The 26,236-nt window shown below is 40.7% G+C and overlaps 1 protein-coding gene across 4 annotated transcripts in view; it reads left to right on the top strand.

Annotated features, from left to right (window-relative positions):
* Positions 1-26,236, top strand: part of SYNPO2 (synaptopodin 2) — a 182,318-nt gene that overhangs the window by 144,009 nt on the left and 12,073 nt on the right. For 3 of the 4 annotated variants that reach the window (XM_082727366.1, XM_082727365.1, XM_082727367.1), the window contains exons 2-4: positions 568-719; positions 4,145-4,956; positions 7,389-9,571. In XM_082727366.1, the coding sequence (XP_082583492.1) occupies positions 568-719; positions 4,145-4,956; positions 7,389-9,571 (3,147 nt within the window). The remainder of the gene's footprint in view (positions 1-567; positions 720-4,144; positions 4,957-7,388; positions 9,572-26,236) is intronic. The other variant, XM_082727368.1, reaches the window with a different exon arrangement.

Here is a 26,236-nt window from a genome sequence, read left to right as displayed (position 1 = left end):
CCTGGCTGCCTAACTTCCCCATTACGCTGGGATGGCTTTCACTAGTTCATTTAGCTGTACATCTATTTCCTTACATTGTCCTGCCTTACAGCTCCTTCTTACAGCCAGCGTTCAGCCCATCTCCTCAATAGGAAAGGCTTTTCACACTTTTTTGAATGTGAGAGGTCACTCTCTGACTGGGGTCATCCTTCACAGTGTGACAGTTATTTTCAATGTAAACACCATTATTTTAACATGTCTGCCCTCACTTTTCTCTATTCTTTATTTCTGATTCCAGTTCATTTACTATAGATTTGCTTTCCTTTTCCATTCACCTACAATGCTATGAATTAAATGTTGACATGATGGTGCATTATACATTGTGTGTGTGAGAGGGGTAAGAGGGGTTTAAGTGGTCTTCTAGGTCAACGGTTGGATTAAAAATCAGGGCTGATTTTATAGATTACAGAACTATTTAACTCCCAAATAAATGTTTCTCAGAGATGGTGGTATGGTTTTTTGTGTTTTGTTTTTGTTTTTACAAATGATATGATTCTAAGTCTTCCTTTCTTTTTTCACTCCACTCAGATCCGAAGCCAAAGCAAAGCCTCTGGGTCTGGGCTCTGTGAGGGAGATGAAGTCGTCTCCATCAATGGCAACCCCTGTGCGGACCTCACCTACCCCCAAGTCATCAAGCTCATGGAGAGCATAAGGGACTCTCTCCAAATGCTTATCAAAAGGTACAGAAGATTTGTTGGGGTATATACTTTCTTTTGAAAGAGAAAAAATAGATCCCTATCTTTTAGATAGGAATGACTATAGCTTTTACTAAATGTATCATTTGTCATTTATGGGGAAATTGGGGTTGCTCTGTGGAAGGTTAGTATAGTTAAACAGAAGAGCCACCGTGTTTGAGAAATGGCAGTTAATTTTCTGGTTAATTGAGAATTAACTTGAAAATTTTTGTATCATGAGCTTTGTTGAAAATCTCAAGTATTTTAGACAAGTGCCTTAGAAAGCTCATTATGTTGGACATAATTTAATACTTCTAGGTCAAGATTTTGCGGTGCATCAGGATCACTACCTTATTCACCGATGAGTTAAAAATGTTTAATTTAACTTCAGAGAACAGACTGAAGGTTACCAGTGGGGGGATGGTAGTGGGTGGTGGTGGAGGGGGAGATGGGTGATGGGGATTGAGGAGTGCACTTGTCGTGCTGAGCACTGGCTTTGTATGGAAGTGTTGAATCACTGTTTTGTACATCTGAAACTAATATTACACTGCATGTTAACTGTACTGGAATTAAAAATTTAAAAAAGAACAGCAATCAATTCCATTACAAAATGTTTAAGTGTTAAACTATTACCCTGTACAATAATTTTTTTTTATAGAAAGAGAATGCCTAGAGAAGGAAAAGAACCACATAAAACCCTAAAAGCAGCTCGATTTCTGCTTGTCAGGACCTCTAGCAAAATCATTTGTGTATGGAAAAAAGCAGACGGATAGAATATAGGTTTTGGACTACTAATGGAAATCATTGTTAATTCGATCTCCCCAAATACCACCCTCCCTACCTAATTGCTTAAAAATGCAGTAGTAAACTTTAAACATTAAAACAAAAGAAAACAACAAGGGCAATCACAAAAATGCGACAGCATCCACATTTTAACAGCCCTGTGCAAATCACAGGACCCTGTCCAAACCCATACTGACTTTGTGAGTGAGCCTCTGACCATGACACTGTAATGAATCCAGAAAGGAAAGTTCTGGCTTCCTGGAGAGCAGCCTTCGGGAGGATGCCAGAGGACAATCTCACACAGAATTGAAAGCCCTCCAGGTTTTGTCTTAACTCTGTGGTTGAACGATGCGCAGCATCACCCCTCTGATAATCATTCACTATTGATTCCATTTCACACATGAACTCGACATGGCCATGATCTTGTGAAAATAAAAGAAATGTAGCACTATTCTTAGACTCTCCCATCTAAATATTTACCCATCAAGCCCAATGTTTAAGCCTTCAGGATCCTACTTCATTAAGAAGCCGCCATTTGCTTTTAAAAGCAAACTAACAGGAGTCTTGCCAAGTGTGGACGGGGTGTTTGCCATTATCGTGCATAAATCTCTGAGGTATTTGAAGACTTCCATCTTTGTTAAAGGTTTAATCACATCCCCAAAAGGGGGAAAACCTTCTCTAATTTATTCCCTTCTTAGTGTCTTACTCTTTTAACGAGGCCAATTTCTTAGGAACGTACTTGTGGTCTGGGACATTCCCTGCTAGTTCTTGTTTTGATTACAATGACTATCACTGGGAAAATCCTTGGTGATTTAAAGCTGAATGTTAGGTACATGTTTACTTTCAGAAATAAATGAACTAGCTCTCTGCTACTTTCAATAACTGGAGATATGATGATGATGATTTTCTCTTAAGTATTTGGACTTTTGCAAAATAAATAATTAATGGATGAGATTGAAATGGAATCTCAAATTAAAATTAGCCGAAAGACCATCATCATCACCACTACCATCACCATTCTGGGTGTCTGAACACTGTACCTATGTAGACTGAAAGGAAATGAGCATTTTAAGATACAACTCTCTAACCTTTAGAGCTTTTATGATTTGTATTCCTGTATATCTGTTTTACTTCTGCTACCAGTAAATGTTAACATTTATATGATCCATTTGCCTGTATTACACTCTGTAAGACTGGAAAAAGTTCAAATGACTCTCTTCTCAGCTTCATAATTGATTGCTAACATAATTCAAAGTGATTTAATCTACTTCCATCTGAGGCCTTCCTAAATTAAAACTCTCTGACCTTTTGGTGCCATCAAATTTGGTTGCATAGAGTGTATTAATCATTTCCTATATAAGAAAGATCTAATTTGCTATCATCATGTTTTTAAAATGCTATAATATTTTTTAATTATCAGGAAGCTTTACAGATTACTTCCTTAGAGAAAGCTGCATTTCATTTGACTATTAGTTTTTTTCTTATTGTTTTGCTTAGTTTTGCTTTACTAATTGCAGACAAAAGCAAAGTTAGGAGCGATTATTTTGAACATTTGTCAGAAATGCCATCAGACAGATTCTAAGGTATATTCCGTGGGGTAGCCCCTTGAGTAGGGTTCATTCACCCTCATCAAATGATAATCTGGCATTAATCAGGGGGCATTCTGAGGAGGAGGAAAGGGGCAGAGATAGACACTGCTGCTTTTAAAAAAAAAAAAAACTTACACATGTGAGACATGAAGGCATCTCCTACAGCTGTTCTGCAAGTGGTGCTTCTCTTCTAAAAGCAGTTTGAGTTTAAATTAGAGCTTTAGCAAGAAGTTGTTTGACACTTAAACTGGCATTGCTTCTTGCAAACCCAGGTTTGCAAAACCAGCTGGCAATGGCTAAGGTCAAAAGCAAAGGATGGTAGTGAGCAGAGCTGGGCTTCTTAGTTGACAGATAAAGGAATGGTATGACTTCAGAGATCCTATAAGGAAATGCTCCAAGAGACAGGTTCAAATGGGAGAAGGGGAGACATCTCCGATTATAAATACCCCATGACCCAATGATTCATTGCAGCATGGAAAGGATTTCTCTTTACACAAGAGTACTGGGCTGGGGTCCATTTATTACAAAACACATGCTCCCTGGAGCTTGAAAAACAGCTTCTATTTCATTCCTTTCAAGAAAGCACAGCCTCTAAAAGGACTACTTGAATTATCTGTATATTAATATTACTCTGAAGTTGCTGAATATGTTTACATGACTTTACAATGTTCAGACCTATACTTCATCAGTAAGACATTGAAATGCTTTGTCATATTAGAACAAACATGGTTATTTGAAAACACCCAAATAATTACAGATAAAGGACATCCATGTAGCTATAACCTGTGCTTTTAAAAAATCAAAGCTGAATTTAGGGTAGATTTAGGTTCCATAATCTTTTGTAAGCATTTTTGCTTTGCTTTAAAAAAAAAAAAGTTTATTTGGAAGATCTTTAAATAATAATATCAACATGCTGCCAACTTCTGTTCTCAAATATGTTGCACTTGACATTTAAGAGGAAATATTTTGACTGTATCATGTATCCTAAAAGTGTCAGAAAGTTCTTTGGCAGGTGTAACACTCTGATTTAACCTTCTGGACTGATTTTCCTGTGCGCAGACCATCCAGTGGAGTAAATGAGAGTTCCATCTCTGAAACGGAAAACAAAACCCCTGAGCATCTCACCCATGAGGGGCCCGTGGAAAGTACCATCCTGCAAATTCAACCAGCCACAAAGAACCAGAACAGAGAGCTGTACGTTGCCTCGGTCAGGAGTGGGGCTCCTCTAGCTGGGGACCAAGGGAGTGGTCCTGGTTTTTCTGGGAGCATACAAGAAGAAACAGGCCTGAGCTACCATGTCGCTCCCCATATGCCTGACTCCCAAACAGGACACTTAGCAGAGGAGATCATCTTAAGGGAGAAGCCAGAAGTCGGGCAGCCAGGCCCTGTGGTTGAACTACAACTGTCCCTTTCACAAGAGAGACACAAGGTCACGAATGTCCCCGTGGTGGCTCTCCTGGGAGCTGAAAAATCCAAGTCTCCTGACCCAGATCCTCATGTACAACACTGCGGAATTGTCCACATAAATTCAGTCCCCACGAGGGAGAAAGGGGAGCCTTCTCTGAGGTCCAGCAAGATAATCCAGCTCTCCAGTGGCAAAGAGTTAAAAGTGACCCGGGGATGTGAAGCAGGAGACGTGGGGCTGCCCCAAGTGGAAGTGATACTCGACTGCTTGGATAGGCAGAAGACGGAAGGGTGCAGGCTTCAGGCAGGAAAGGGGTGTGTGGATTCTCCAGTGGAAGGAGGGCAGTCAGAAGCACCTCCTTCTCTGGTATCCTTTGCAGTCTCATCAGAAGGCACAGAGCAGGGAGAAGATCCACGCTCGGAAAGGGATCACAGCAGACCTCACAAGCACCGAGCGCGCCACGCACGTAAGTCCTGCCCAGGGCCACTGCTGGGCTATTGGAAGGGGCCCGAGAGCTTAAAGGGCATTTTGCTGCTGCTTCATTTACATGGCTTTTTTTCTTTTTTTCTTTTTAAGACTTTTCTTATGTCTTTCTCTGTGGTTAAAAAGAAATTAATTAAAGAAATTGTGGAGAACACCAATTTCTGAAATGGAGGCAATAAGTTTGAAGTTTGTCGTAGATTTGAAGGTATTTAAGGCATTTTCTTTGATCCCCAGAGGCACAGGAGCTGTTCAAGAAAATGATATGGTTAATGTGTCCCTTTGACTTGTCTCAGAATGTTGTCAGATTTCAGGTAAAATTGCAGAAAAGAGTATTTGAAGTCGGGTGGACTCCGAGTTTAAATGTCAAAAACGGTTGAGTGTGCTGCTGAGAGGTGTCTTGAAAATACAGGCTCCACTACTGACACTAAAAGCAGATCTTCATTTTGGAGAAAAAAAAAAAAAATCATTGTGCAGCTTGATGATGCTTGCAGAAGTGAGTTTGACAGACAAGGACATGTGGAATACTGAGCAGTTACATGATCCTCTCGGCTTTGTATGTCTTCACTCGACTGCAAAGCATTTCATCTACCTTCTAGACACACGGGTCAGTCTCCCAGACCCTGTGGAGGCATTTAAGTGTCCCCAAATGTAAAATATATTTACATTCAAGGCTCTTTATGGTGTTTTGTTTTCTCTAGGGGAGTGACTAGAGAAAGGAGAATGAAGATAAGGATGTCAGTTAGGTTGTATGATTTTTGTTCTTTTCTCGTTCTCTCTCTCTTTTTTTTCCTTTTTAAAACAAATTTTAGAATTTCATTTGAGGAGGTAGAAGCTGACTAGCAAAAGCACTTGAAGGTAGGAATGATATACAATGGTAATGAACTCAAAGTACTGTATTAATTCTTCTAACCTCTCATTATTCCCTTCCAAGCATATTTTTAGCAGAAGCATTTGTAGTTTTATTGGCAAGTGCTGTTAATCGTCCTTATACTTGAAGCATCTGTACCCACCTTCACATTTATGTCATATTAAGTGTATTAAGTATTAACTCACATACTTTACATGTTGGCTGTGAAGTAAGCAACAACTGTGCAACTGTGACTGTCAATTTAATAGTAAGTTGTATAACAGTAGTCAAAAAAAAGGAGTTACATTCAGTAATGAATTTTCTTTTAACTGTTTCCTCTAAATAAAATCCAAATGCCAGGGAATATCTAATTTTGTCATAAAGCCATTCACTCTGATTCTATTTTATTAAAAAAAAAAAAAAAAAAACAGAATCATGAGTCCGATTTTTTTCCCAGGGACAAAAACCCCCCCTAATTTTCAATCATGAAATATTCAAGAAGTTTTTCCGAAATTTCCAGTTAACTATTTTGAAGAATTCGAAACTTGCTTGTGAATCATGTTCATTATCATTAAATATATGATGACAATTAGCTAATGCTATACATTAGTTTGCCACCAATTTGTTTTCTTGTAACAATAATGATAAAGGAAAAAATTAAATATGCATGTTACTTTAAAACTGTCAAACTCTCATTTTAAATGACTTAAGTTCTGCATCAGCTTTTACCCACAGTTAAGAGGTCACTAGTCTCATAATTTTTAAATATCCCCAAGATTTACATTTATTCTTGCTGTGACTGAAGTACTTATATTTCAAAATAGCAATCCATTTCAAACAAATTTTATGTAGACAGCTTTGTAGATTGAATTTTTTACATGTATTCACAATGATCCAGTGTTCCAAATCATTAGCAATCACTGATTCAGTGCCTTCAATTATTATTCATTCAGTTTTTTGAATTTATATTGATCCAGTCACCATGAATACAAGGACTTTGGGGAGATGTCAAAGTTTAAGAAAAGAAAAGAAGAAAACTTAAATATTTAAATTCATTACACAGAAACACTTAGAATTTCTTGCCCCCCCTCCACTCCCACTTTTAAAAAATGCTTGGATACAGTTTTATATTGATATTTTATTATTTAAATACGGAAGTACAAGGTATGTCTTACCTTGTTTTTCAGAAAATACTCTGTCCTCAAATTATTTTCTTTTTGGTTTTGATTATATCGTATTGACTGACATTTACTAGCTAGCGCTTATTGTCAAGGTATTAAGATCCATGTGCTACATATACTCCAATCACCATACATAAAAATGTATTTATATGACCAAGTGAAACAGAAGCATTGTGTAGAATTATATATATCTTGTAGATCATCATAAAAGTATACATTTTAAAAGAAATAAGAAGGAGAAACGAGTTCGATTGCTTCAAAACTTAGTGGCTGATTGTAAACATGTTTTTTTCCATATTTACTTTCCCCCAGGAGAATTGATTTCTGGGCTGCTATGAGGGCTTCTTGGAATTCATCAACTCAGTATAATTTCTGTACTTTCCCTAGGGCTCAGGAGGAGTGAAAGCCTATCAGAAAAGCAGGTGAAAGAAGCGAAATCTAAATGCAAAAGCATTGCGCTCCTTCTTACAGACGCCCCCAACCCCAACTCCAAGGGGGTGTTGATGTTTAAGAAGCGCCGTAGGCGGGCCAAGAAGTACACCCTAGTCAGCTACGGCACTGGCGAACTTGAGCGCGAGGCCGACGAGGAGGAAGAAGGTGACAGAGAGGATACTTGCGAAGTAGCATTTCTGGGCACGAGCGAATCGGAGGTGGATGAAGAGTTATCGTCTGACGTTGACGACAGCGCACAAGTGGTGAACTTTGACTGGGATTCGGGACTCGTGGACATCGAAAAGAAGCTGAACAGAGGGGACAAGATGGAGATGTTGCCTGACACCTCAGGCAAGGGCGCCCTCATGTTTGCCAAGAGGAGGGAGCGAATGGATCAGATCGCGGCCCAAAAAGAGGAGGAGAGGGTGGGGGGAATGCCCGGCAGAGAACCCGAAGCTGCGCAGACGGACGGCCTGAGAACCGTGGCTTCCTACCAAAGGAAGGAGGAAGAATCGGTCCGAACGCAGAGCTCCGTGAGCAGAAGCTACATCGAGGTGAGCCACGGTCACGGCCACGTGCCCCAACAGAACGGCTTCAGTGGGGCGTGTGAAACCGCAGACGCACCGAGGATGATTCCTATGAACAGAACAGCCAAACCCTTCCCGGGGTCTGCGAACCAGCTGGCGACCCCCTTCTCCCCAACCCGGAACGTGGCAAGTCCCATGGCGGACTTCCCGGCGCCTCCGCCCTATTCCGCGGTCACGCCTCCGCCTGAAGCCTTCTCCAGAGCCATGTCAAGTCCCCCAGCGGGCCCCGCGCAGCCTCCTCCGTGGCCCCAGCCCGCCCCGTGGGCCCAGCCGGCCTTCTACGACGCCTCGGAGCGCATAGCTTCCCGGGATGAAAGGATCGCGGTGCCGGCCAAGAGAACAGGGATACTGCAGGAGGCCAAAAGGAGAAGCACGACGAAGCCCATGTTCACCTTCAAAGAGCCCAAAGTAAGCCCAAATCCCGAACTCTTGTCCCTTCTTCAAAATTCGGAGGGCAAAAAGGGCACGGGAGCTGGAGGCGATTCCGGACCCGAAGAAGACTACCTCAGTTTAGGGGCCGAGGCCTGTAATTTCATGCAGAGCTCCTCTGCGAAACAAAAGACTCCGCCTCCGGTGGCTCCGAAGCCGGCAGTCAAGTCCTCGCCCTCCCAACCGGTAACTCCAGTCTCTCCGGTCTGGTCCCCAGGAGCGGCTCCAACCCAACCTCCTGCCTTCCCCGCGTCCAGCCCGTCGCAGGGCACCGTTGTCTCCTCCATCAAAATAGCCCAGCCTTCCTACGCTCCGGCTCGGCCCGCGAGTGCTCTGACCCTGGCCGGTCCCTTCAGAGGACCACAAGCAGCGGTAGCCAGTCCCATCTACACACCCAAGCCAGCGGCTCCCACACCACCAGTAAACGCTGCTCACGCTGCTGCAGCGGGACCATCTAATGAGCTTCCAGGAATGAGTGGGAAAGGAGCCCAGCTCTTTGCTAAGAGGCAGTCGAGGATGGAGAAGTACGTGGTGGATTCAGACACGGTGCAGGCCCATGCCGCACGCGCCCAGTCTCCCACGCCGTCTCTACCGGCCGGCTGGAAGTACTCCTCCAACGTCCGAGCCCCTCCTCCTGTGGCCTACAATCCTATCCACTCCCCCTCCTACCCTCTGGCCGCTCTCAAGTCTCAGCCATCAGCCCCACAGGCGTCCAAGACAAGCAAGAAAAAGGGCAAAAAACCCCTCAATGCTTTGGACGTTATGAAGCACCAACCGTATCAGCTAAACGCATCCTTGTTTACTTTCCAACCTCCAGATGCGAAGGATGGCCTCCCCCAAAAGTCACCCGCCAAGGTCAGCCCGGTGCCGGGCATGAAGCAAGCTCTCCCTCCCCGGCCCGTGAACCCTGGCTCGCCCACTACTGCGCAGGCGTCTTCTGTGTACTCGGCGCCGGCATACAGCTCTCAGCCTGCCTTCTTTGCAGAGGCAGCCTCACCCATCAGCGCGTCCCCAGTGCCCGTGGGCATTCCCGCCTCCCCGAAGCAAGAATCAGCCTCTGCGTCTTACTTTGTGGCGCCGAGGCCGAAGTTCTCAGCCAAGAAAAGTGGTGTCCCAGTTCAGGTGTGGAAACCATCTATCGCTGAAGAGTAATCTTGTAGCCGAAGCTGAGTGTCCACTTTGTTTGAAACAAGCTGTTTGCAGTGTTGCTCCAGTCCCGGAGAATGCCTAGCGAGTCCTCAACTTACTTAGAATTTCAGATGTCACTTCCCAATCTGGGTCCAAGGAGCGTAATATTTTCAATGAGTCAAAAATCTAACTCAGATTGACTTAAAACATATTTAGCTTTTTCGCAAAAATAGGGGAGCACCCCAAAATAGACATGTGCCATTATATTAAGTAAGCAGGATGCTTAGGATTTACGCTTTAGTCCCAAGAAAGACAGTGATCAGTGTTAGCAGACAGTGCACACAGCCTTTGTGTAGCATACCAGCTACTGTGCTCCTGTGGTGAAGAGGTTCAGATGCAGGAAGAAGATACATGTATCGACTGAGAGTTCCTTTTTAGGTAGTGCTTTATCTCTATAACGGGTGTGAAGAGATAAAACATTTATTGAGGACAGGGATCAGCTCTGGTCTGTCAACCTCAGCCACCTGTTTGATAGTGCAGAGGACGACTCTGGGGATTGTTGAAATGTACATATTTAGTAAGAAGGGTAAGGAAGAGGGTGTCAGTGATAACTGAGCACTAATTATGTATTGGGTTCTTCACCAGATGTTTTCTATGTATTAACTCATTTCAGAAGACTCCCTTAAAGTAAATGAGACAGGGCAAGAAGGCTAATTATCCTTAGAGACCGATTTCCATCTTCTCTTCCCAATTACTTAAGAAACGAAGCAAGTGTTATCTCCGATTGCCCCTGAAAAGTGTAAGTTTGTGTTCCTCAGCCAGGGCAAGTGGTAGAGCACAGTATAAAGGAATAACATAAAAAGGGGCGAGCAGGTTGCAGATAAAGGTAGCTAGGATTATTATTTTCCCTTGGGAAAGCACGCGATTGAGGCGTGAAGGGTTTCCGACTGCAGGGGCTGATTGTGAAGCACGAGGAACCCCGCGTGTGTGGAGGCCATAGGGTGAGAACACACAATTACTAGCATCATTTCTGAGTGACCTCACAGATGGCTTTCCTTGTGTTTGTTTTGCTTTCCGCCTACTGTTTCCCCCACTGTTCCTTGCAATTTGATTCTCTCAGCTTCATTTTGTGATTTTTGTGTGATGGACCAGGAGGATTCAGGCAAGGTTACCTTGTAAATTTGGATTGGTCACACACCATGCCGTCATCCAGCTGGCGATGAAGTTAAAAATGTTACTGACAGTAAACCTGAAGACCTTTCTCATATCTATTTTAAGTCCAATCTGACCAACCATGGAAAATATTCAACAGGAATTAATGTAGAGAGAACCGCAGAGCATTTTTGACAGCTCCGAGGAGAACCATCTACTTAGCACAGGAGACACATTTAGAGACCACTTATAAAAACTTGCCTACTTTGAGGGTACATGGTACCACTTTCACCCTCTGAAAATGTCTGTATTCCTGTTCTTTTAATGCCGTCACTGTCAACCTGCGATATTTTTCACTATCCTATTAAAATATCATTTCCTTCTTTATCTGTCTAATGTACATATTTTAAAAAGTAATCTTACCCTGTAGGACTGTTCTGACCTAAGTAATATCTCTGATATTTCTCTTCTGTTGCTCCAAAAACCTCTGAATTTCCTTTTGTGAGCATATTCATTTGTCTGCACGCTGCAAAACTCTAAGACAGAACACACAAAAAGAATTAGGTCAGCTACAGGACAATGGGGCTGTTTCTTTTGCCTTTTTTTTTTTTTTTTTTTCTGGAAAATCTTCCATTGCCTTTGATAATAGTTTACCTAGAGGTTACAACCACAGGATGCCGCTCAGTCCCTCATTTGCCTTTTTTGGAAATCAATTAGGAAGATTAATACAGGGTAAAGGAAAAAGCACTCTATCCATTATATAACACTATTGTTTGTATTACTTGTTCCCTGCAAAGGAAGTCTGTCAAAGGCTGTGCATTTTGCATTCTTTTCTAATAGGACAACCAAAAAAGGCTTCTTAAGGTGAAGCAGGAAAGGAGATCATTTTTATAACTTTGCGTTCTTGACATAACATTTAAAGAATGGTATGAAGTAGAGGAAAGATAATGGAACACAGGGTAGTTAATTTGAGATCACCAGTTCAAATGTAGCTTGGGCTGGTAATGACCCACAAGTATTCCCAGTTGTCCAGTGGTTTGTGGTATGTAGGAATGAGAAGTGTTTTCAGTCCATTTCCTGTAGGACAGGTGGCAATCTTAGCAGAGCTACTATTTGGAGTCAATGACTAACCACACCACTAGCATAACTGGGCGTGTCATAAGGTTCCCAAAAAGCTTCTCAGAAACATACGAGGCATTCAATCAAAGCATCCACCAACCTCGACTGGGAGTGGAAGCATTGGTCTCATCTCGAACCATATGGATGGTCCTATGTTATGGAGGATGGGTGGGTACCCCGGGTACCCTCCCAAACTGTGTCTGTGACAGAGCGTCACCACACCATGAGGATGGGGGAGTGGGAGGGAAGAGGACTGAGCCAGCACCCTGGAGGAAGAGGGATTCCCTTTGACTCTTCTCCTCAACCAGACAGCCTCCTGAGAACTTGCATGCAGAATAAGCTGAAAGTACCACCTTTCAGGTTGGAGTTACAGGAATGACATCAGTGTGGCAGGTGGGAGCCTTGGGTACTTGTGACCTCAGCTCCCCACCCACGAGACTCCCTTTGCAATCTGGGTATTGTTGGCTTTGTTGTGGTAGCAGATGTTGGATTGGTTTGTTGTGGGGTATGAGGAGGCAGGTTTTGTTTCTTTTTTAGCACCTTGCCTTTTCTCTTGTCCTTTGTTAGCTTAGTTACTGGGCAGAGCACCTATGAAGTCCAGTTGTCATCGTCAACACCATAGCAGTGATCATTTACTGAGCACCTGTGTTCGGTGCCTTATGTATCTTATCCCAGGGAATCCACCGCATGGTTTACAGGCACTGAGATATAAAATAAAATGTAGTCACAGTCACTGACTTGCTGCAGGATCTCATGCAGTTTTTTTCCCCCACGAGTTTCCCCTTAACAAGGTCTCAAACCTCTCTTCCTGGACCGTTGTGCCGGGAGGAGTATGCACAACACTAGATATTCTAGGAAGAGAGGCCCATGTGAACCTAAACACAGCATGAGCCTCTCCGTCCCGTCAGAGAATAGACTGAATCATAGAACTGGTGAGACTGGGAATCTGAGCATGGCCACTTCCACCTTAAAACCTTTACGATTTTGTTGCTAATATTTCGATAATAAACATTCTGTTTTGAGAGAGGAAGAATCACACTGTTTCTGCATTTTGACTGCTCATTGGTAGCATAAAGCATACGTTTTTAGGAATACGTCTTATAAGACACATTGGGGTTGTCATTGTGGAGCACGTAAAAGTTTGTACTTCAAAATCTATCCAGCATGACTGTTAATGGTTAGATATCTCATTTAATCTGCATATGAACCAGCTCATTTAAGTACAGGAAAACCGATCCAAGTTACACATAGTTCTTTCCAGCAAGCCAGGGTTCTTCAATTCTTCCAGATCACACTGACCCCTTTCGAGAAGAGGGCTTCTTGACAGGGCTGCTGAGTATTTTCACGCAGCCTAAATTCTAGCCTGGCAGCGAGAGTCACATCTGAGATGTCAAAAACAAATGATCTGCATTTAAAGGGTGTGGACTCGCAAAAGTGGGACCGTTGTCCTGTTTACAGCTTCTAGGTTAGAGAACTTTGAAGGTCCTTGTGTGGCTGACAGGCGTATCCAGTACAGGCACTGCGTGGCAACTCCAGCCTCTTAAGAGCCTGGGAAGACACAGGGCTGTTAGTGTCTGAGTGTGGAGTTAACCTTTCTGACAAAAGCCCTTGCTGAGTATCATTTTATCCACTTACAAAGTTGAGAAGCGGCAAGGACCCGTATTCTAAGGGTGAGTTCCTGAAATCCACTGCTGTTTTATGAGTCACAACCGGCCTGGCAGGAAGGGTATTTGAAGTCATGGTTATCAAAAAGATGTGATTGTTTTCTGAACAGCTAAATGCTTAAAATGCTTCCAGAGGGAAACAGTGGGCAGCGAGCATGCTCACTCCCTCCTAAAATCAGAGTTTTGAGTTTGTTTTAAAGATTGCTAAGAGTTCATGAGAAAGATATATAAAATCTAAGAACCAACATTATATTCCCAGACACACTGACCCTTACTGGTCGCATGTCCCCTTATTGCTGGACTCTGGGGGACACAAAGACTCAAGTAACACTTCAGTGCTACTAAGTTCGTCAACAAGTATTCTGGGAAAAAGCAGAATTGAATTCTTCTCTAGACTTCCCACCAGCTCTGGCCAAAGGCCATAAAGCAAACTCGCAAATTCCCACAGGACCCAAACACCAGGCAAAATCACTGCAAGAGGCCAATCTCTGGTTCTTCTCTATGGTTAAAAAAAAAAAAGTACAAATATTATAGTCTATTCTATGGAGCAACAGGCCAATAAAAATCAGTTTCTGGAAGAGCCCCCAAAGCACACTTATTCTTTCCTTAACATTATCAGGTACAGCCAGTTTATTAAATTTTCAAAAAATTAATATGTTTCTATGGTATGTATATCTGTACTCTAGATTACCTCTTGGCACTTGGAAATCACAGAGCTTACTACTCAGAGGCAAATGAATGAAAAAAAAATTAAATTGAAAATACCAAATCCTGTCAGACATTTCTCAGACTCCTGATTTTATATAAGTTTGCTAGCTAATACAGTATATTTCAAGTATAAAGAAAGTTAGGCTTATTTTGGGGTCTTATGGTTTAAATCATTTTTTGTTATTAATACATAGAATTTCTTTTACCCCATTACCTCATTCTTGGCATGTTTATCTAAATTATGTGTGTTTTATGACTGCTGAAATATACATTCAGGGTCCCTAATAAAAATAGTTCCAAGGACCCACTTTTCAGCCTGTCTTCCTTCCTCTACTTGATAACACTAATAATACTCAAAATAATAACATTCATATGTGCCATGAATGAATCCTGCTTTCACAGCCTCCACTTCTTGAGCTCCTTGATAACTGTTAATGATTCATTCATGGAAAACAAAAAACAAAAAAACAAAGGATTGAAGCGAGCTCTGAGTTGAAAAGTAGTGCACGATCTAGGAATAAACAGAAAATTTTTCTTCTTGGAAGTAAATATCAAACACCTAAGTGTTTTGTTATTTAGAAGACATTTTAGAAGTCAGGGAATCTTTGATATCTTTACCTGAGGCAATAATCTGTTTTCAAGACAACACAAAGACCTGGACTCAAGTATTGTGATCCAATGCAGGATTACATGGACGGGGATGGAAGCTGGGCAGCCACTCCAACAACCTCGTGAGGCCCGAGGAAAAAGCGGGGGTGGGGGGCGGGGGTGGGGTGGCATTCATGCATTATGTTTCTACTATGTGCCAAGAACAGTGTTAAACGCTTCCCATAAGTTATATAAATAGCTAACATTAACTGAGCACAAATTTTGGGCCCTGAATTGTGGCAAGTATCTTTCATAGATTATCTCTTTTCTTTTATTGAGATATAATCCACATATAACATTATGTTAGTTTCAGGTTTACAACATAAGGATTTGGTATTTCTTATTTATTATGAAATGATCACCACAATAAGCATAGTTAACATCCATCACCACACAGTTACAAATTGTTTTCTTATGAGAATTTTTAAGATCTACTCTCTTAGCAACTTTCATATATACAATATAGCATTATTAACTATAGTCACCATACTGTACATTATATTCTCCAGACTTACACTCTTTATTGTAAAATTGGGAGTTTGTACCTTTTGACTACCTTCACTCATTTCTGCCACACCTCCCTCCATTCCCATAGGTGATCACCACAGATTGCATCTTTTAATCAGTAGTCCTTATGGAATAGATAGTATCATTATCCCCAGTAAATAGATTATAGTTGGGATTCAGAGGCACAAAGAGGCTAAATAACTTGCCCAAGGTCACACAGTGTTAATTAGTGGACTATGGATTCAATGTGGGCTTGCACTCCTAACTGATTATACTGTGAATTCATTTACTCCTCTGTATGACGCTGAAAAGAAGGTATTATCCCCAATTTATAGGCGAGGTGTCTGAACTTCAGAGATGCTAAACCACTTGTCGGACAGTCATTAAGCTTATGAGTTGTAGGCTAGGCTTGAAACTAGGTCTTTGTCTGATATCCCAGCCTGAACCCTGTCTTCCACACTGCATGGTTTCCACAGTCTCATTAGACCCCCGAATACTACCCTCTGAGACCCATTAATTGTGTGTTCTCCAAACTATTTAGCAAGAACCTGCTCTGGATAGACTTTATAGGTGACTTTGACCATGTTGATGACATTAGAAAATCAGATGCTTTGATAGTATGTTGGAAGAGAAAGCCAGTCTCTGAGAAAGAAGCATCTGTCTTATAAGTTTAAAAAGGTGAATTTCACAGTGATTTGTAACCCAAATTCTCTTATTTTCTTATTTCAGGATGAATAGGTGATATTTATGGGCTGAGATTGGGGAGGAATGTCACTTAAAAAAAAAAAATAAAGCAAAATCGGAATCTCTACATAAAAGGAAGTGTTCCTCTGGGCTTCACGTCATTCTGACTACACGTGATTGAGAAAATGTTCTTGTTAAATAGTGAAATGGTACCCAGCTTGGCTTATCACTACATCCATAATTTAAGACATTTCAACAAGAATAATCCTAAACAGAATAATAATGAGAGAGTCACGGGCTTTCAGTGTTTCAAATCTAAAAAATAGTTGTCACTGGAATCTTAGAATTCCATAAAGTCTCTCCTGGATATGCCCAAGGCAGAAGAACTTTCTAGCCACAGTGTCCTCAGTGGAGGATTTCTCAACAGTTATTTCTGTCAAAGTCTTCCCAACAAGGACATTTTTACACCTTATGTTTTTCCAGTAGTTTTTTTTTTCTTTTCTTCAGCAATGTCTCATTGTTATTTTGTAAACATCTCCTGAGGAACTGGTTTAATGGATTCTAAACAGGAATTTGAACATTCCCATCACTAACTTAAGGGTGAGAAGATATGAACTTCTAAGTTCATTGTAAGCCCCCCCCCATTATATTTGCAGAGCTCCACTGCCTTAATTTAAAAGTCATAGAGCCACTAATAAGGTGACTTATAATCGTGAGGACTTACTATATGCTAGATGCATACCTAACAAACATTGACTTTCAGTCATCACAAAATGACTATAAAGTAGATATTATGATCATCCCATTTGACAGATGAGAAACGGAGGTGAAGAAAAGTTAAAGAACTTTTCTAAGGAGGTGAGGATAAGGCTCAAGACCTGACAGTCAAATACCAGAGCCATTCACTCTCCACAAGTCTACATTACCTCTCTTGATCACAAGACAAAGGTCACAGTTGAAAGAACTTGTCTGCCAGAGCGATAAGCTTTACCGGTCACAGAAATACCTCAAAAGTTACTTTAAATCATCTAAATCAAAGTAGGAAATATTAAAAGGACTTAAAGTTTGGTAGGCCCAAATGATAGATACTTGTAAGCAGGTACAAGGCAAAAAGAAACGCTGTAGTTTTCTGTCGGCCTATTTGCTTATAACTCAATACATGGAAGGGGGGAGCCTAACATTTTGCTAGTTACCATTGACCAGAATTTGCATTAGACCAAACTCCTCAAACACCCACTTCCAGCCAACTAGCATCATATATTACTTCTAGGGCTCTCTTAATTTACACCAGGTAAATTAAGGAAAAAAAGAAGAGCGATGAAGAAAAATTTCTCAAATTTTAAGAACAATATGCAGAAAAATACTGCCCCCCTCACCCAACTTCTAAATTTAAAAGTCATGATTTGGTTTAGGGGAGGCAAAAGGTAACCATTTCTTAAATGAAACTCATCTATGATTAGGTGAGAACCTGCACGCGAACCCCAAGTGTACAGAGGCACATTTTGCAATGGGCAAATGTGGACCTGGGCTGAGGGGTCTACAACTGCCTCCAGACCCACCTCTGGCTTGTAGAGAGGCTCTAGGTAGATGCTTCCACCTTTTCAAGCCTCAGTGTCCCTCCCTGTGACATGAGGACAATCCTGGGTGCACCTCACAGCTTGTGGAGGTTAGATAAGTCCATGGTGTTAGGTGTATAGAACAGTGCCTGACACATAGCAAGCATTCGACAGGTGTTACCTGCTAGTATTATTGCAAAGGTTACTTAACAAACCATAGCTACTATTTAAAAAACTTCCAAGGAGGAAAACACACACACAACCATTAGACAAGTTCTTTTGCTTTTTTCTGTGAATGTGCATCCCAGTTTTAGGGATCAAACACAACAAAAATAGAAAAAGCAGAAACAATGTCTATATAAATCTACTGACACAAGCAATCTCTTCTCAAGAGGCTTGTACTGAGAAGTCATTGTTTCTTCTGTTTTCTTCTTACTGAAACTTTATGTCTATGTTCCTCTCTCTTCAGCCTGTTAGACAATTTCTTTCTTCTTTTTCTTTGTCTACTTTCTTAGCATTGTAATGGTATACAAAATGAGACTAGGATTCAAAGAGATGGTACAATATTTAAAACAAACAAACGAACAAACAAAAAACTCCTTAACATCAGCTTTGAGACTCCACTATAAAGGGACTGTGTTCAATTCAAAGTATCAATGTTAGTAAAACAAGTTTGGGGACCTTAGCAATATACAGAGAATTCTTACGAGGGGGATGCTTGTAAATTAAATATAGTCTCAAATTTGGGTGGTTGGTCGCCTGAGGAGGGTTCTGGTGGGATAGTTGAAGTTTAAATAGGCCTATCCCATAGAAAATAAAACAGCTGGCCACCTGATTGCCTAGGCCACCCCAATTCAGACTGCAACAGTTAGGGCTCTGACAGAACCTGGCTGACCCCAGAAGGTGCTGCAGACAGCTGTTCTTACCCCTCCTTCCCAGCGCTGTCCCAGGACAAAGGGTCAGCAACCTGGCCTTTTTAGAGTAATTGATCCCCTTGCCTGAGAAGCATGAGCGGTTTCCAAAAACAGGGTGAACCCTCTCTCTGAACAGAGCAAACTTCCAGTTCACAGAGCAAGGGATGAAAAACAATTCTCAGAATTTGAGTGCCTGGTGTAGGGAGGAACCTAGAATTCCAGCTGCCTTTCAAACCCAGGGAATTTTTGTGGGTTTCCTGGTGTGCCTCTAGAATCTTACTGAGTCAGAAGCAGAAGTTGGGACCAACCTTGAAGAGAAATTAAAAAAAAAAATCAAAACAACCTGAGAGGCTGAAAATTTTATCGGAGTCCCAAATCGCTTTTGCTTTAAATACATTTAAATTGATTTAGTTCTGTTTTCCTTTTGTACCATTTAATTACTTTTTTTTTTTTTTTGGAAAGTAAAAAAACCAACTAGATCTTTTTCTTGAATGGCATACCCCTTAGTTTTGTTTTCTTCTAACATGTCTCAGATTGGTAAAGAAATATTCACAAAACTGTCCTCTAGAGCTCAATATCACCAAAGAATAAGCTGGACTAATATAAATGAAGTGCTAAGTGTCATACCAATCCTTCCATTGTTAGTTTTTTTTTTTCTCCCCCTTTATATCACACTCAAGAGTTAATTGGTGGTCTGGTCCACTGACTGCTTGTTAATGCTTATCAGATGGTGTCAATTATCATTCTTCATATAAACCAAAATAAACTAACTAGATTTTGAATTCTCCATTATGAAACAGCCAGCGAAATGTTACAACTCAGGGTGGGTGGTATTATTGAAATAAAAAGCAAAGCAAAAGAGATCACTTAGAATTTTTTGTTTTAATTTTGCATTTAAGTTTACCAATTAACAAGATTTCCTTTACGTAGAGCACTTTAGTTTTAGCCAACCATTGTCTTCGGAGGGTTCTAACACACCGTTTTCCAACTTTTGTTCACAGAGGGAAATTAAGACCTTCCCCCCATCCCCACTCCTGGCCCCACCGTGGAAATTCTGACTTAGTAGGTCTGGGTGGGGCCCAGGGATTTGTTCTTGTAACATACAACCCAGGTGATTCTGATGCTAATGGCTGTGCACCACACTTTGTAAAACACTTTTCTAACACAAAAAACACTTAGGTCAACCTTATTCTTTAAAACCCATAAATAGTTTTCCAGTTTGTCCAGTCAGGCACAGCCAGACTTGTAAACTGCACCTGTTTTCCACTGTTTGGAGGCCTTGTCAGCAGTGATCGGCGGAGGTGCGCGGATTTTGCGGGCATGATCTCAGAGGTCCACCAGGGGGCAGCAAACCCTCTTTCCGCTCCAAAAGGGCTTCGCAGGCAGCCTCTCTCAAACTTGGGAATAATTTTCTCGGAACATTCTTTTTCTTTATTTTTGAAAATAGGAGAATAAAGAGGGCCTTCAGATGTGATTTTGTAGGGCCTCCTGCTTCTAAGCAAGGACGAGAAGAAATACTTCTAGGAAGAGAATGATACAGTTTTATCATCTGAAGAAGGGACTCTACAGAGTTCCTTGGCCGTCTTTTCTTATCTCTGGGGAAAGGGATTGTATGACTTCCCTTGGCTGTAGGGCAATAGAGTCTGTTATCTCTGATCAAAAATGTTCTTACTAATAACTAACTTAAATCTCTCTGGCAGTAATCAAAACATTTTTATTTTGGGATCTAGGCTAAAGGAGAATTTTGGAGCACTTTGAGTGCTAATTAGCCTCTTAAAGGGAAAACAAGTATGACTGTAAAATTTTCAGATCTAAAAAACACCCAAATTCATGTACTTTAAGGATCACTGGGGGAGATCCCAGTGTTTTTGTTGTGCCTTTCCATTATGATGATCACATGGTGTGATAGATAGACAAACTGCAATCAGTCAGGGGCTGCTTAAATACTAGGAGAATGTACAGAACAAAGGGACAGGTAGACCCACTGAGTAGCAGCTTTGATCCCAGCAAGACCATTGTTTTCAGATCTTTGATGCACTAAAGTTTATTGCTAAAACAAAAAGGATGGTGATGTCTGGAAGTTCCGTAATATGAGATGAATGTTTGTACATTTACCAGTGGGAGGAGAAGAGACCAACAAGAGATAGGAGAGTTAGATATTTGAGGAACTATTGTGAATGAGGGAGTAAATGTATCTATTGATGAAAAAGAAAGGTTTGGAGTAATCAGCAGAAGTTACAAAACAGTAAGGTTCAGTTTAACATAAAACTTCAAAATCTTGTGGGGAAGAGATGGAGAAGGAATTAACATATATGTTGGACACACAAAAGGTGTTAAGAGCTTTAATACATGTATTTAGTTCTCATAACAATCTTATTTGGTGGAAAACTATCATTTTTTTAATTGATAAGAAACTGGAGCTCAGAGAGGTTAAGAAAAGTGCCCAAAGTCACACAGCTAGTCCTAAGGTGGGAGACCTGCCAACTGAGTTTATCTGTTTTCATAGCCTGTGCTTTTTCTCACTACAATGCCTATCAGGTGTGTTGTAAAAGACACTCCTGCACTTACTTGAAACCTGATTACAGATCTCGAATCCCATCCACCTCTGAGATTTTATAATTTGCTATATATGTGTCTTCTAAAAAAATTTTGGGTTAAAAAGTTTTGTATTTTGGTGTAGTTCAATACTTTTTAAAAAGCAAGGTCAGATTAATACCTGACAAGACAAAATTTGTTTGTTCCTTATCCCTTCAATTCCAGGATATTTGTAGAAAACACATCTTAAAATTAAATAATCATTTTTTCTAATAAGAAAAAAACAGAGCTTAGGGGAGAATATTTTTTTTCTTTTCTTCAAGCCATGAGTAGAATGATTTCCTTCAGTTATAGTGTCTGTAAGTATGATTATAATGCCTTCTGACTCTTCTTGAAACACACACAGATACTCCTTGAGAAGGGGGAGCATTGTGAAGCTCAGAGGAAGTGCTAGGCCTCGGGGAGCCACGAGGTGGGTGAGAAACAGCTGGCAATGCTATAAAGTAGAATTTCCAGTTCCCTTTCCTTGTCATTTCACCTGCATCACGAGATCTCCACACTTCGCTGTCAAAACACCCATGTTCCATTGTACAGAATTATATCAGATGTACCATGCATTCATACAGAAAGCAATCTTCTATAAGAAAAAAACCATTTGGCATTTATCTTCTTTGCTTTCAGTATTCAACCTCTGTTTTGTTGTCCTTCTGCTTTGTTTTTTTAAACTTCTGTAATAGTCTACCTAGCACTGTCAAACCTGGTCACAGTGAAAATCCTATCTTATGAATGATGCATAAATTTTAATTATCAGTGTATTGTTGGGGATGACTGCATCGTCAGACTTCATCTGGTCTCATGTAGACTTCAAATTTTTGCAAAAAGAAAAAAAAAAGTACTGATCTAGAGTGAACTTCATTTAGCAACTTGTTATAGCATCAAAGTTGCATTTCACCTGAGAATACCTGACCAGTGGTGATAAATTGTAAGCCATTGTCTCCCCGCCCACCTCCTTCAGGCCCTTTAAATGAAAGAATTTGGAGATAACTTTCCTCCCAGCTTAAACACACACAAAAGCTCTAGCCTAGGTCACAGCCATGTGTGATTCCAAATGGCCAGTGATTGCTGGCCTATGATTTAAAGTTTGGAAAGAACTTAACTGCCTTAGACGTAACAATTTCAAAACAGGCAAAGTTAAGGATAAGGATGCAACTGAAAAGTCTGCACATCACTATCAGAAAGTGTCTCATCATGTGTAAGAACTAGATCAGAACAAAGAGAGGAAATATTTGATGGGTTTAACTTAGGAACTCCCCAGAGTTTTTCATTTTTTGTTTTTTTAGTGGATAGTTGCTTAAGAACTTCAGGCATACGTATTAACAGAAGGGTCCCTACTCTCCATCTCAAATGCCTATTTATAAGGATCTAGACATTTTAGTACCTCCAGAAGAATTTATCTTTTATCTTGGGCTAAGACTACACAGCCAATGTGGCTTAGAGGGTTGATGAAGTGTTTGTAGCTAATTCACAGGGCTTTGTTAACTCACCTGTGTATCTGCATGAATCAATATTGAAAAAGGAAAAAGTCGTTTGGCAATTGATAGTTAAAACTACCTAACATATCACTATGAAGGTGAACTTGGGAAACAGGAGTAGTCAGGGGATGATAAGGATTGAGATCCTTTGAATAAATGTGTGGCCCACATCGCAAAATTTGCTATAGTGTTAATATCCAATATCATGTCTAAGAAATTAGATATTGGAGTTTTGTGAGAACATTAAGAAAGCTATAGCAATAGGAAAAGCTGTAATAATAGCTAACAAGAGGGGAAAATTAAAGCATACTAATGCCTCCTGAGATACCTCCTTGAACCATTAATTGGATTACAGATACACCTGTGGTTAGTATTTTCAAGTGAAGTAAATGCTTCGCATTTTGAAGATATGTTCCTGGGACACTACTGATAAAAAGATGTTTCACGTTCTCCATTTGTATTTGAAAAGTACACCATCGTGACTATCACCCTATACTCTGCTTTAATCTATATTTCCCCCTGAGGGGCCTTTTTTATCTATTTCAGAAAAACAATCATTCCTTTGAAAACCCTCATTACTTTATGGCATCCTCGTGTCTATAAAATGAAATGACATACGTGGAATTACTACATAAATCCCTCAGACAAGAAAGATATGAAATAAAAATTACCACTTGCACCAGAGAGATGTGGTAAGGCAGTTAAACAAAATTTTTTCCTATTCTGTGCTTAAGAAAATACGTTGTTGGTTACTTCCCGGATGAAGAGTTATATTTTTTTATTCCTAATTTTAAACATCACTCTGGGGCCATGATTTTGACGAAGGAAACATAAATATGATTTGGCAGTAAATCTTAAATTTCCCAGGAACAGTAGGTTAAACATTTTCCCCAGGGACCAGGAAATGAATCAAAGGATCTATTTCATAAGCTTAGAAAACGTAATGGACAGAAAAACAGTTACAAAGACCAAATAAGTCATTTTTCTCATACTGTGTTTTCCACATTCTTGTGAAATAATATTGTCACATGTTTAGTTGTTGCTGTGTCCTTGTCATTACCATTAACCAGCTTTGGTTTGTCAGCTTTTTAATGTAATTAAGAGTCGTGATAGAAGAATGACTTAAAAACATCCCGGGGAGAAATTTGTAGAATGTTTTCATGTCAAAGGCCCAATCAAGGTTGTTGCATGCTATGTACACATTTCTTAAGAATTCCTTTTCTTAACCTCTTATCTGATAAAATTTTCCTCTGGGAAAATCAAAGCCATTCTACTTGGGAAGTGAGTTTGCTTAAGGGGTATTAGCTCTATGTCAAATAGCAGGCACATAAATATAAAATATATTTAAAACACACCTCTCTTTGCTCCACTTTTTCTCTAGGAATAAGTGTACATTCGTGGTGACTTTTCTTTTTTGTGAATGAGGGAAAAAGTATTGAGGATATAATGCACAGCTACAGCTATATTCAGATAGTGAAATACATTTTAAGTAGGCTTTACCGTGTAGGTAATAATTTTATACTAGTAATGATGAGTCCCCTTTTTTTAAGTACTTACTACATACCAGACACTAACAGCTTTCTTTACAAAAGTCTTTCAAAAGTTCAACAGTTCATTTATTTCATATAGGATCATCAACCTTTGTTTATTGTGAAAGTTTCTTTGTTTTTTTCTATAGAAACTGATGAAATTGGAACTTTTAATATGCTATTCATTTTTTTTCTATCATGGAAATCCATATGACTTTTACTGCTTAAATCTTCAAAGACGAGAGAACTTTCTCTTCAGAAAATATTTTGAATTGTGTTTAAAATTTTGTTTTTACGTTCAAGCCAAATAATGTAGATTTTTATAAAAATGTATTTTAGGGGGTGCCTGGGTGGTTCAGTGGGTTAAAGCCTCCGCCCTCAGCTCAGGTCATGATCCCAGGGTCTTGGGATCAAGCCCCCCATCGGGCTCTCTGCTCAGCAGGGAGCCTGCTTCTTCCATTCTCCCTGCCTGCCTCTTTGACTACTTGTAATCTTTGTCTATCAAATATATTTTAGGCCTTTCCCCAAGAAATACAAAAAATTTAAGTGGCAATTCCAGCTTTTTAAATAAAACACGGTATATATATATTTTTAAGATTTTTATTTATTTGACGGAGAGAGAGATCCCAAGTAGACAGAGAGTCAGACAGAAAGAGGGGGGAGCAGGCTCCCTGCTGAGCAAAGAGCCCTATGTGGGGCTTGATCCCAGGACCCTGGGATCATGACCTGAGCTAAAGGCACCACCAAGCCACTGAGCCACCCAAGCACCCCTAAAATACAGTATATAATAGGAGTATTTTCATAGGCTATAGTTTTTAGAATGGCATACCTTTTTGAGGAATAAGGGAGGTGAGAGGGTAAAATATTGCTGTGTTGTTAATCTCTCTTCATTAATAGATTCAGTGCCTTAAAATGATTTAGATACAATTTTATTACCTGTGACTTTAATTTTTAAATTTCCCTATACAGACACATGCCAGCTGTGCGACCTAGTGTAAATTACCTCATTTTTATGCTCCAGTTTCCTGATTTGCAAGATTGGGATTATAGGGTTGTTGAGAGGATTCAGTGAGTTAACAGAAAAACTTGCTCAGTGCTGTGATTAGTACACAGTAAAAATTCTATACGTTTTAGGTCTTGCTATCTTTGTTATCTAAGGTGAAAAGGGACCGCAGAAGTATATGCAGCCTCGTAACGTCAGGCTTCATGATCTTACATTGAATGTGGTTACTTTTGTTCTTTTCTTTATAACAGAGGGTTAAGAAAGATGAAGAAATCTGCAGCCCCCCCCCCCCACTCCCACCCCCACCGCGGAGCTAGCAGAGAGGTGAGGTCAGTGCGTGTTTCTGGCCAGTGCTGCTGCCTGGGTTCTGACGTTCTGAGGGTGGGAAGCCACGCTGCGGTATCTGAGGCCTGTGGTGCTAATGCCACTTCAAAGGCAAGGCTCCCTCCTATTTTTATCCTGGGTCGGCAGCCTGCCCGTGCAGTTGCCTCTTGAACAAAAGGTTCTGCCAGGTCTCTGACACCTTCTAAGACCTCACAGTCTCTTCTCCCAAAACAAGCATAATCACCACTTGTTTTGCCGTGGGGCGTTTGATTTCTAAACGAAATCTCCTCTCTAACCCTGCTCCTGAAACGGTAGCCGGCTTTGTTACCATTTGACTAGCAAGGAAAATAGGGCTGGAGACGTGGACGCACACGGGTCACCAGAGGCAAAGGCAGGACTCCCCGGGTCAGTGTGACATCCCAGTTATTCTTCCCAGCATATCCCGCTCGCTTCCATTGTCATTTATAACCCTTACCCTTTCTCGCCAAGGAATTGCCTTCAAACAATAAGATAAGCTTTTAAAGCGTGCATTGTTCTAGAACCCAAATTTAATCTAAAAGTTAATCTAAAGTGAATACAGATGAATAGCAGGGGCGGAGCCCAGATGAGAAGCACTAGCCACAAGATGGTATCTCTTTTTCTGAGGCCCAAGTATGTTTATTTCATGTATGGAAGCAATGTATGGTTACTTGGCTACTTCCCTAGTCAACAGTAGGACTGATTGGTCCTGACTCTCCGCACTATTCTTGATGAGCCGCCCAGTGCTGCACGTTGCTGTCTGAAG

Source organism: Mustela nivalis (assembly GCF_964662115.1).
Source record: "Mustela nivalis genome assembly, chromosome: 4".
NCBI lineage: Eukaryota > Metazoa > Chordata > Mammalia > Carnivora > Mustelidae > Mustela > Mustela nivalis.
Note: the sequence above shows the minus strand (reverse complement) of the source record. Positions and strands in the feature narration are given on the sequence as shown.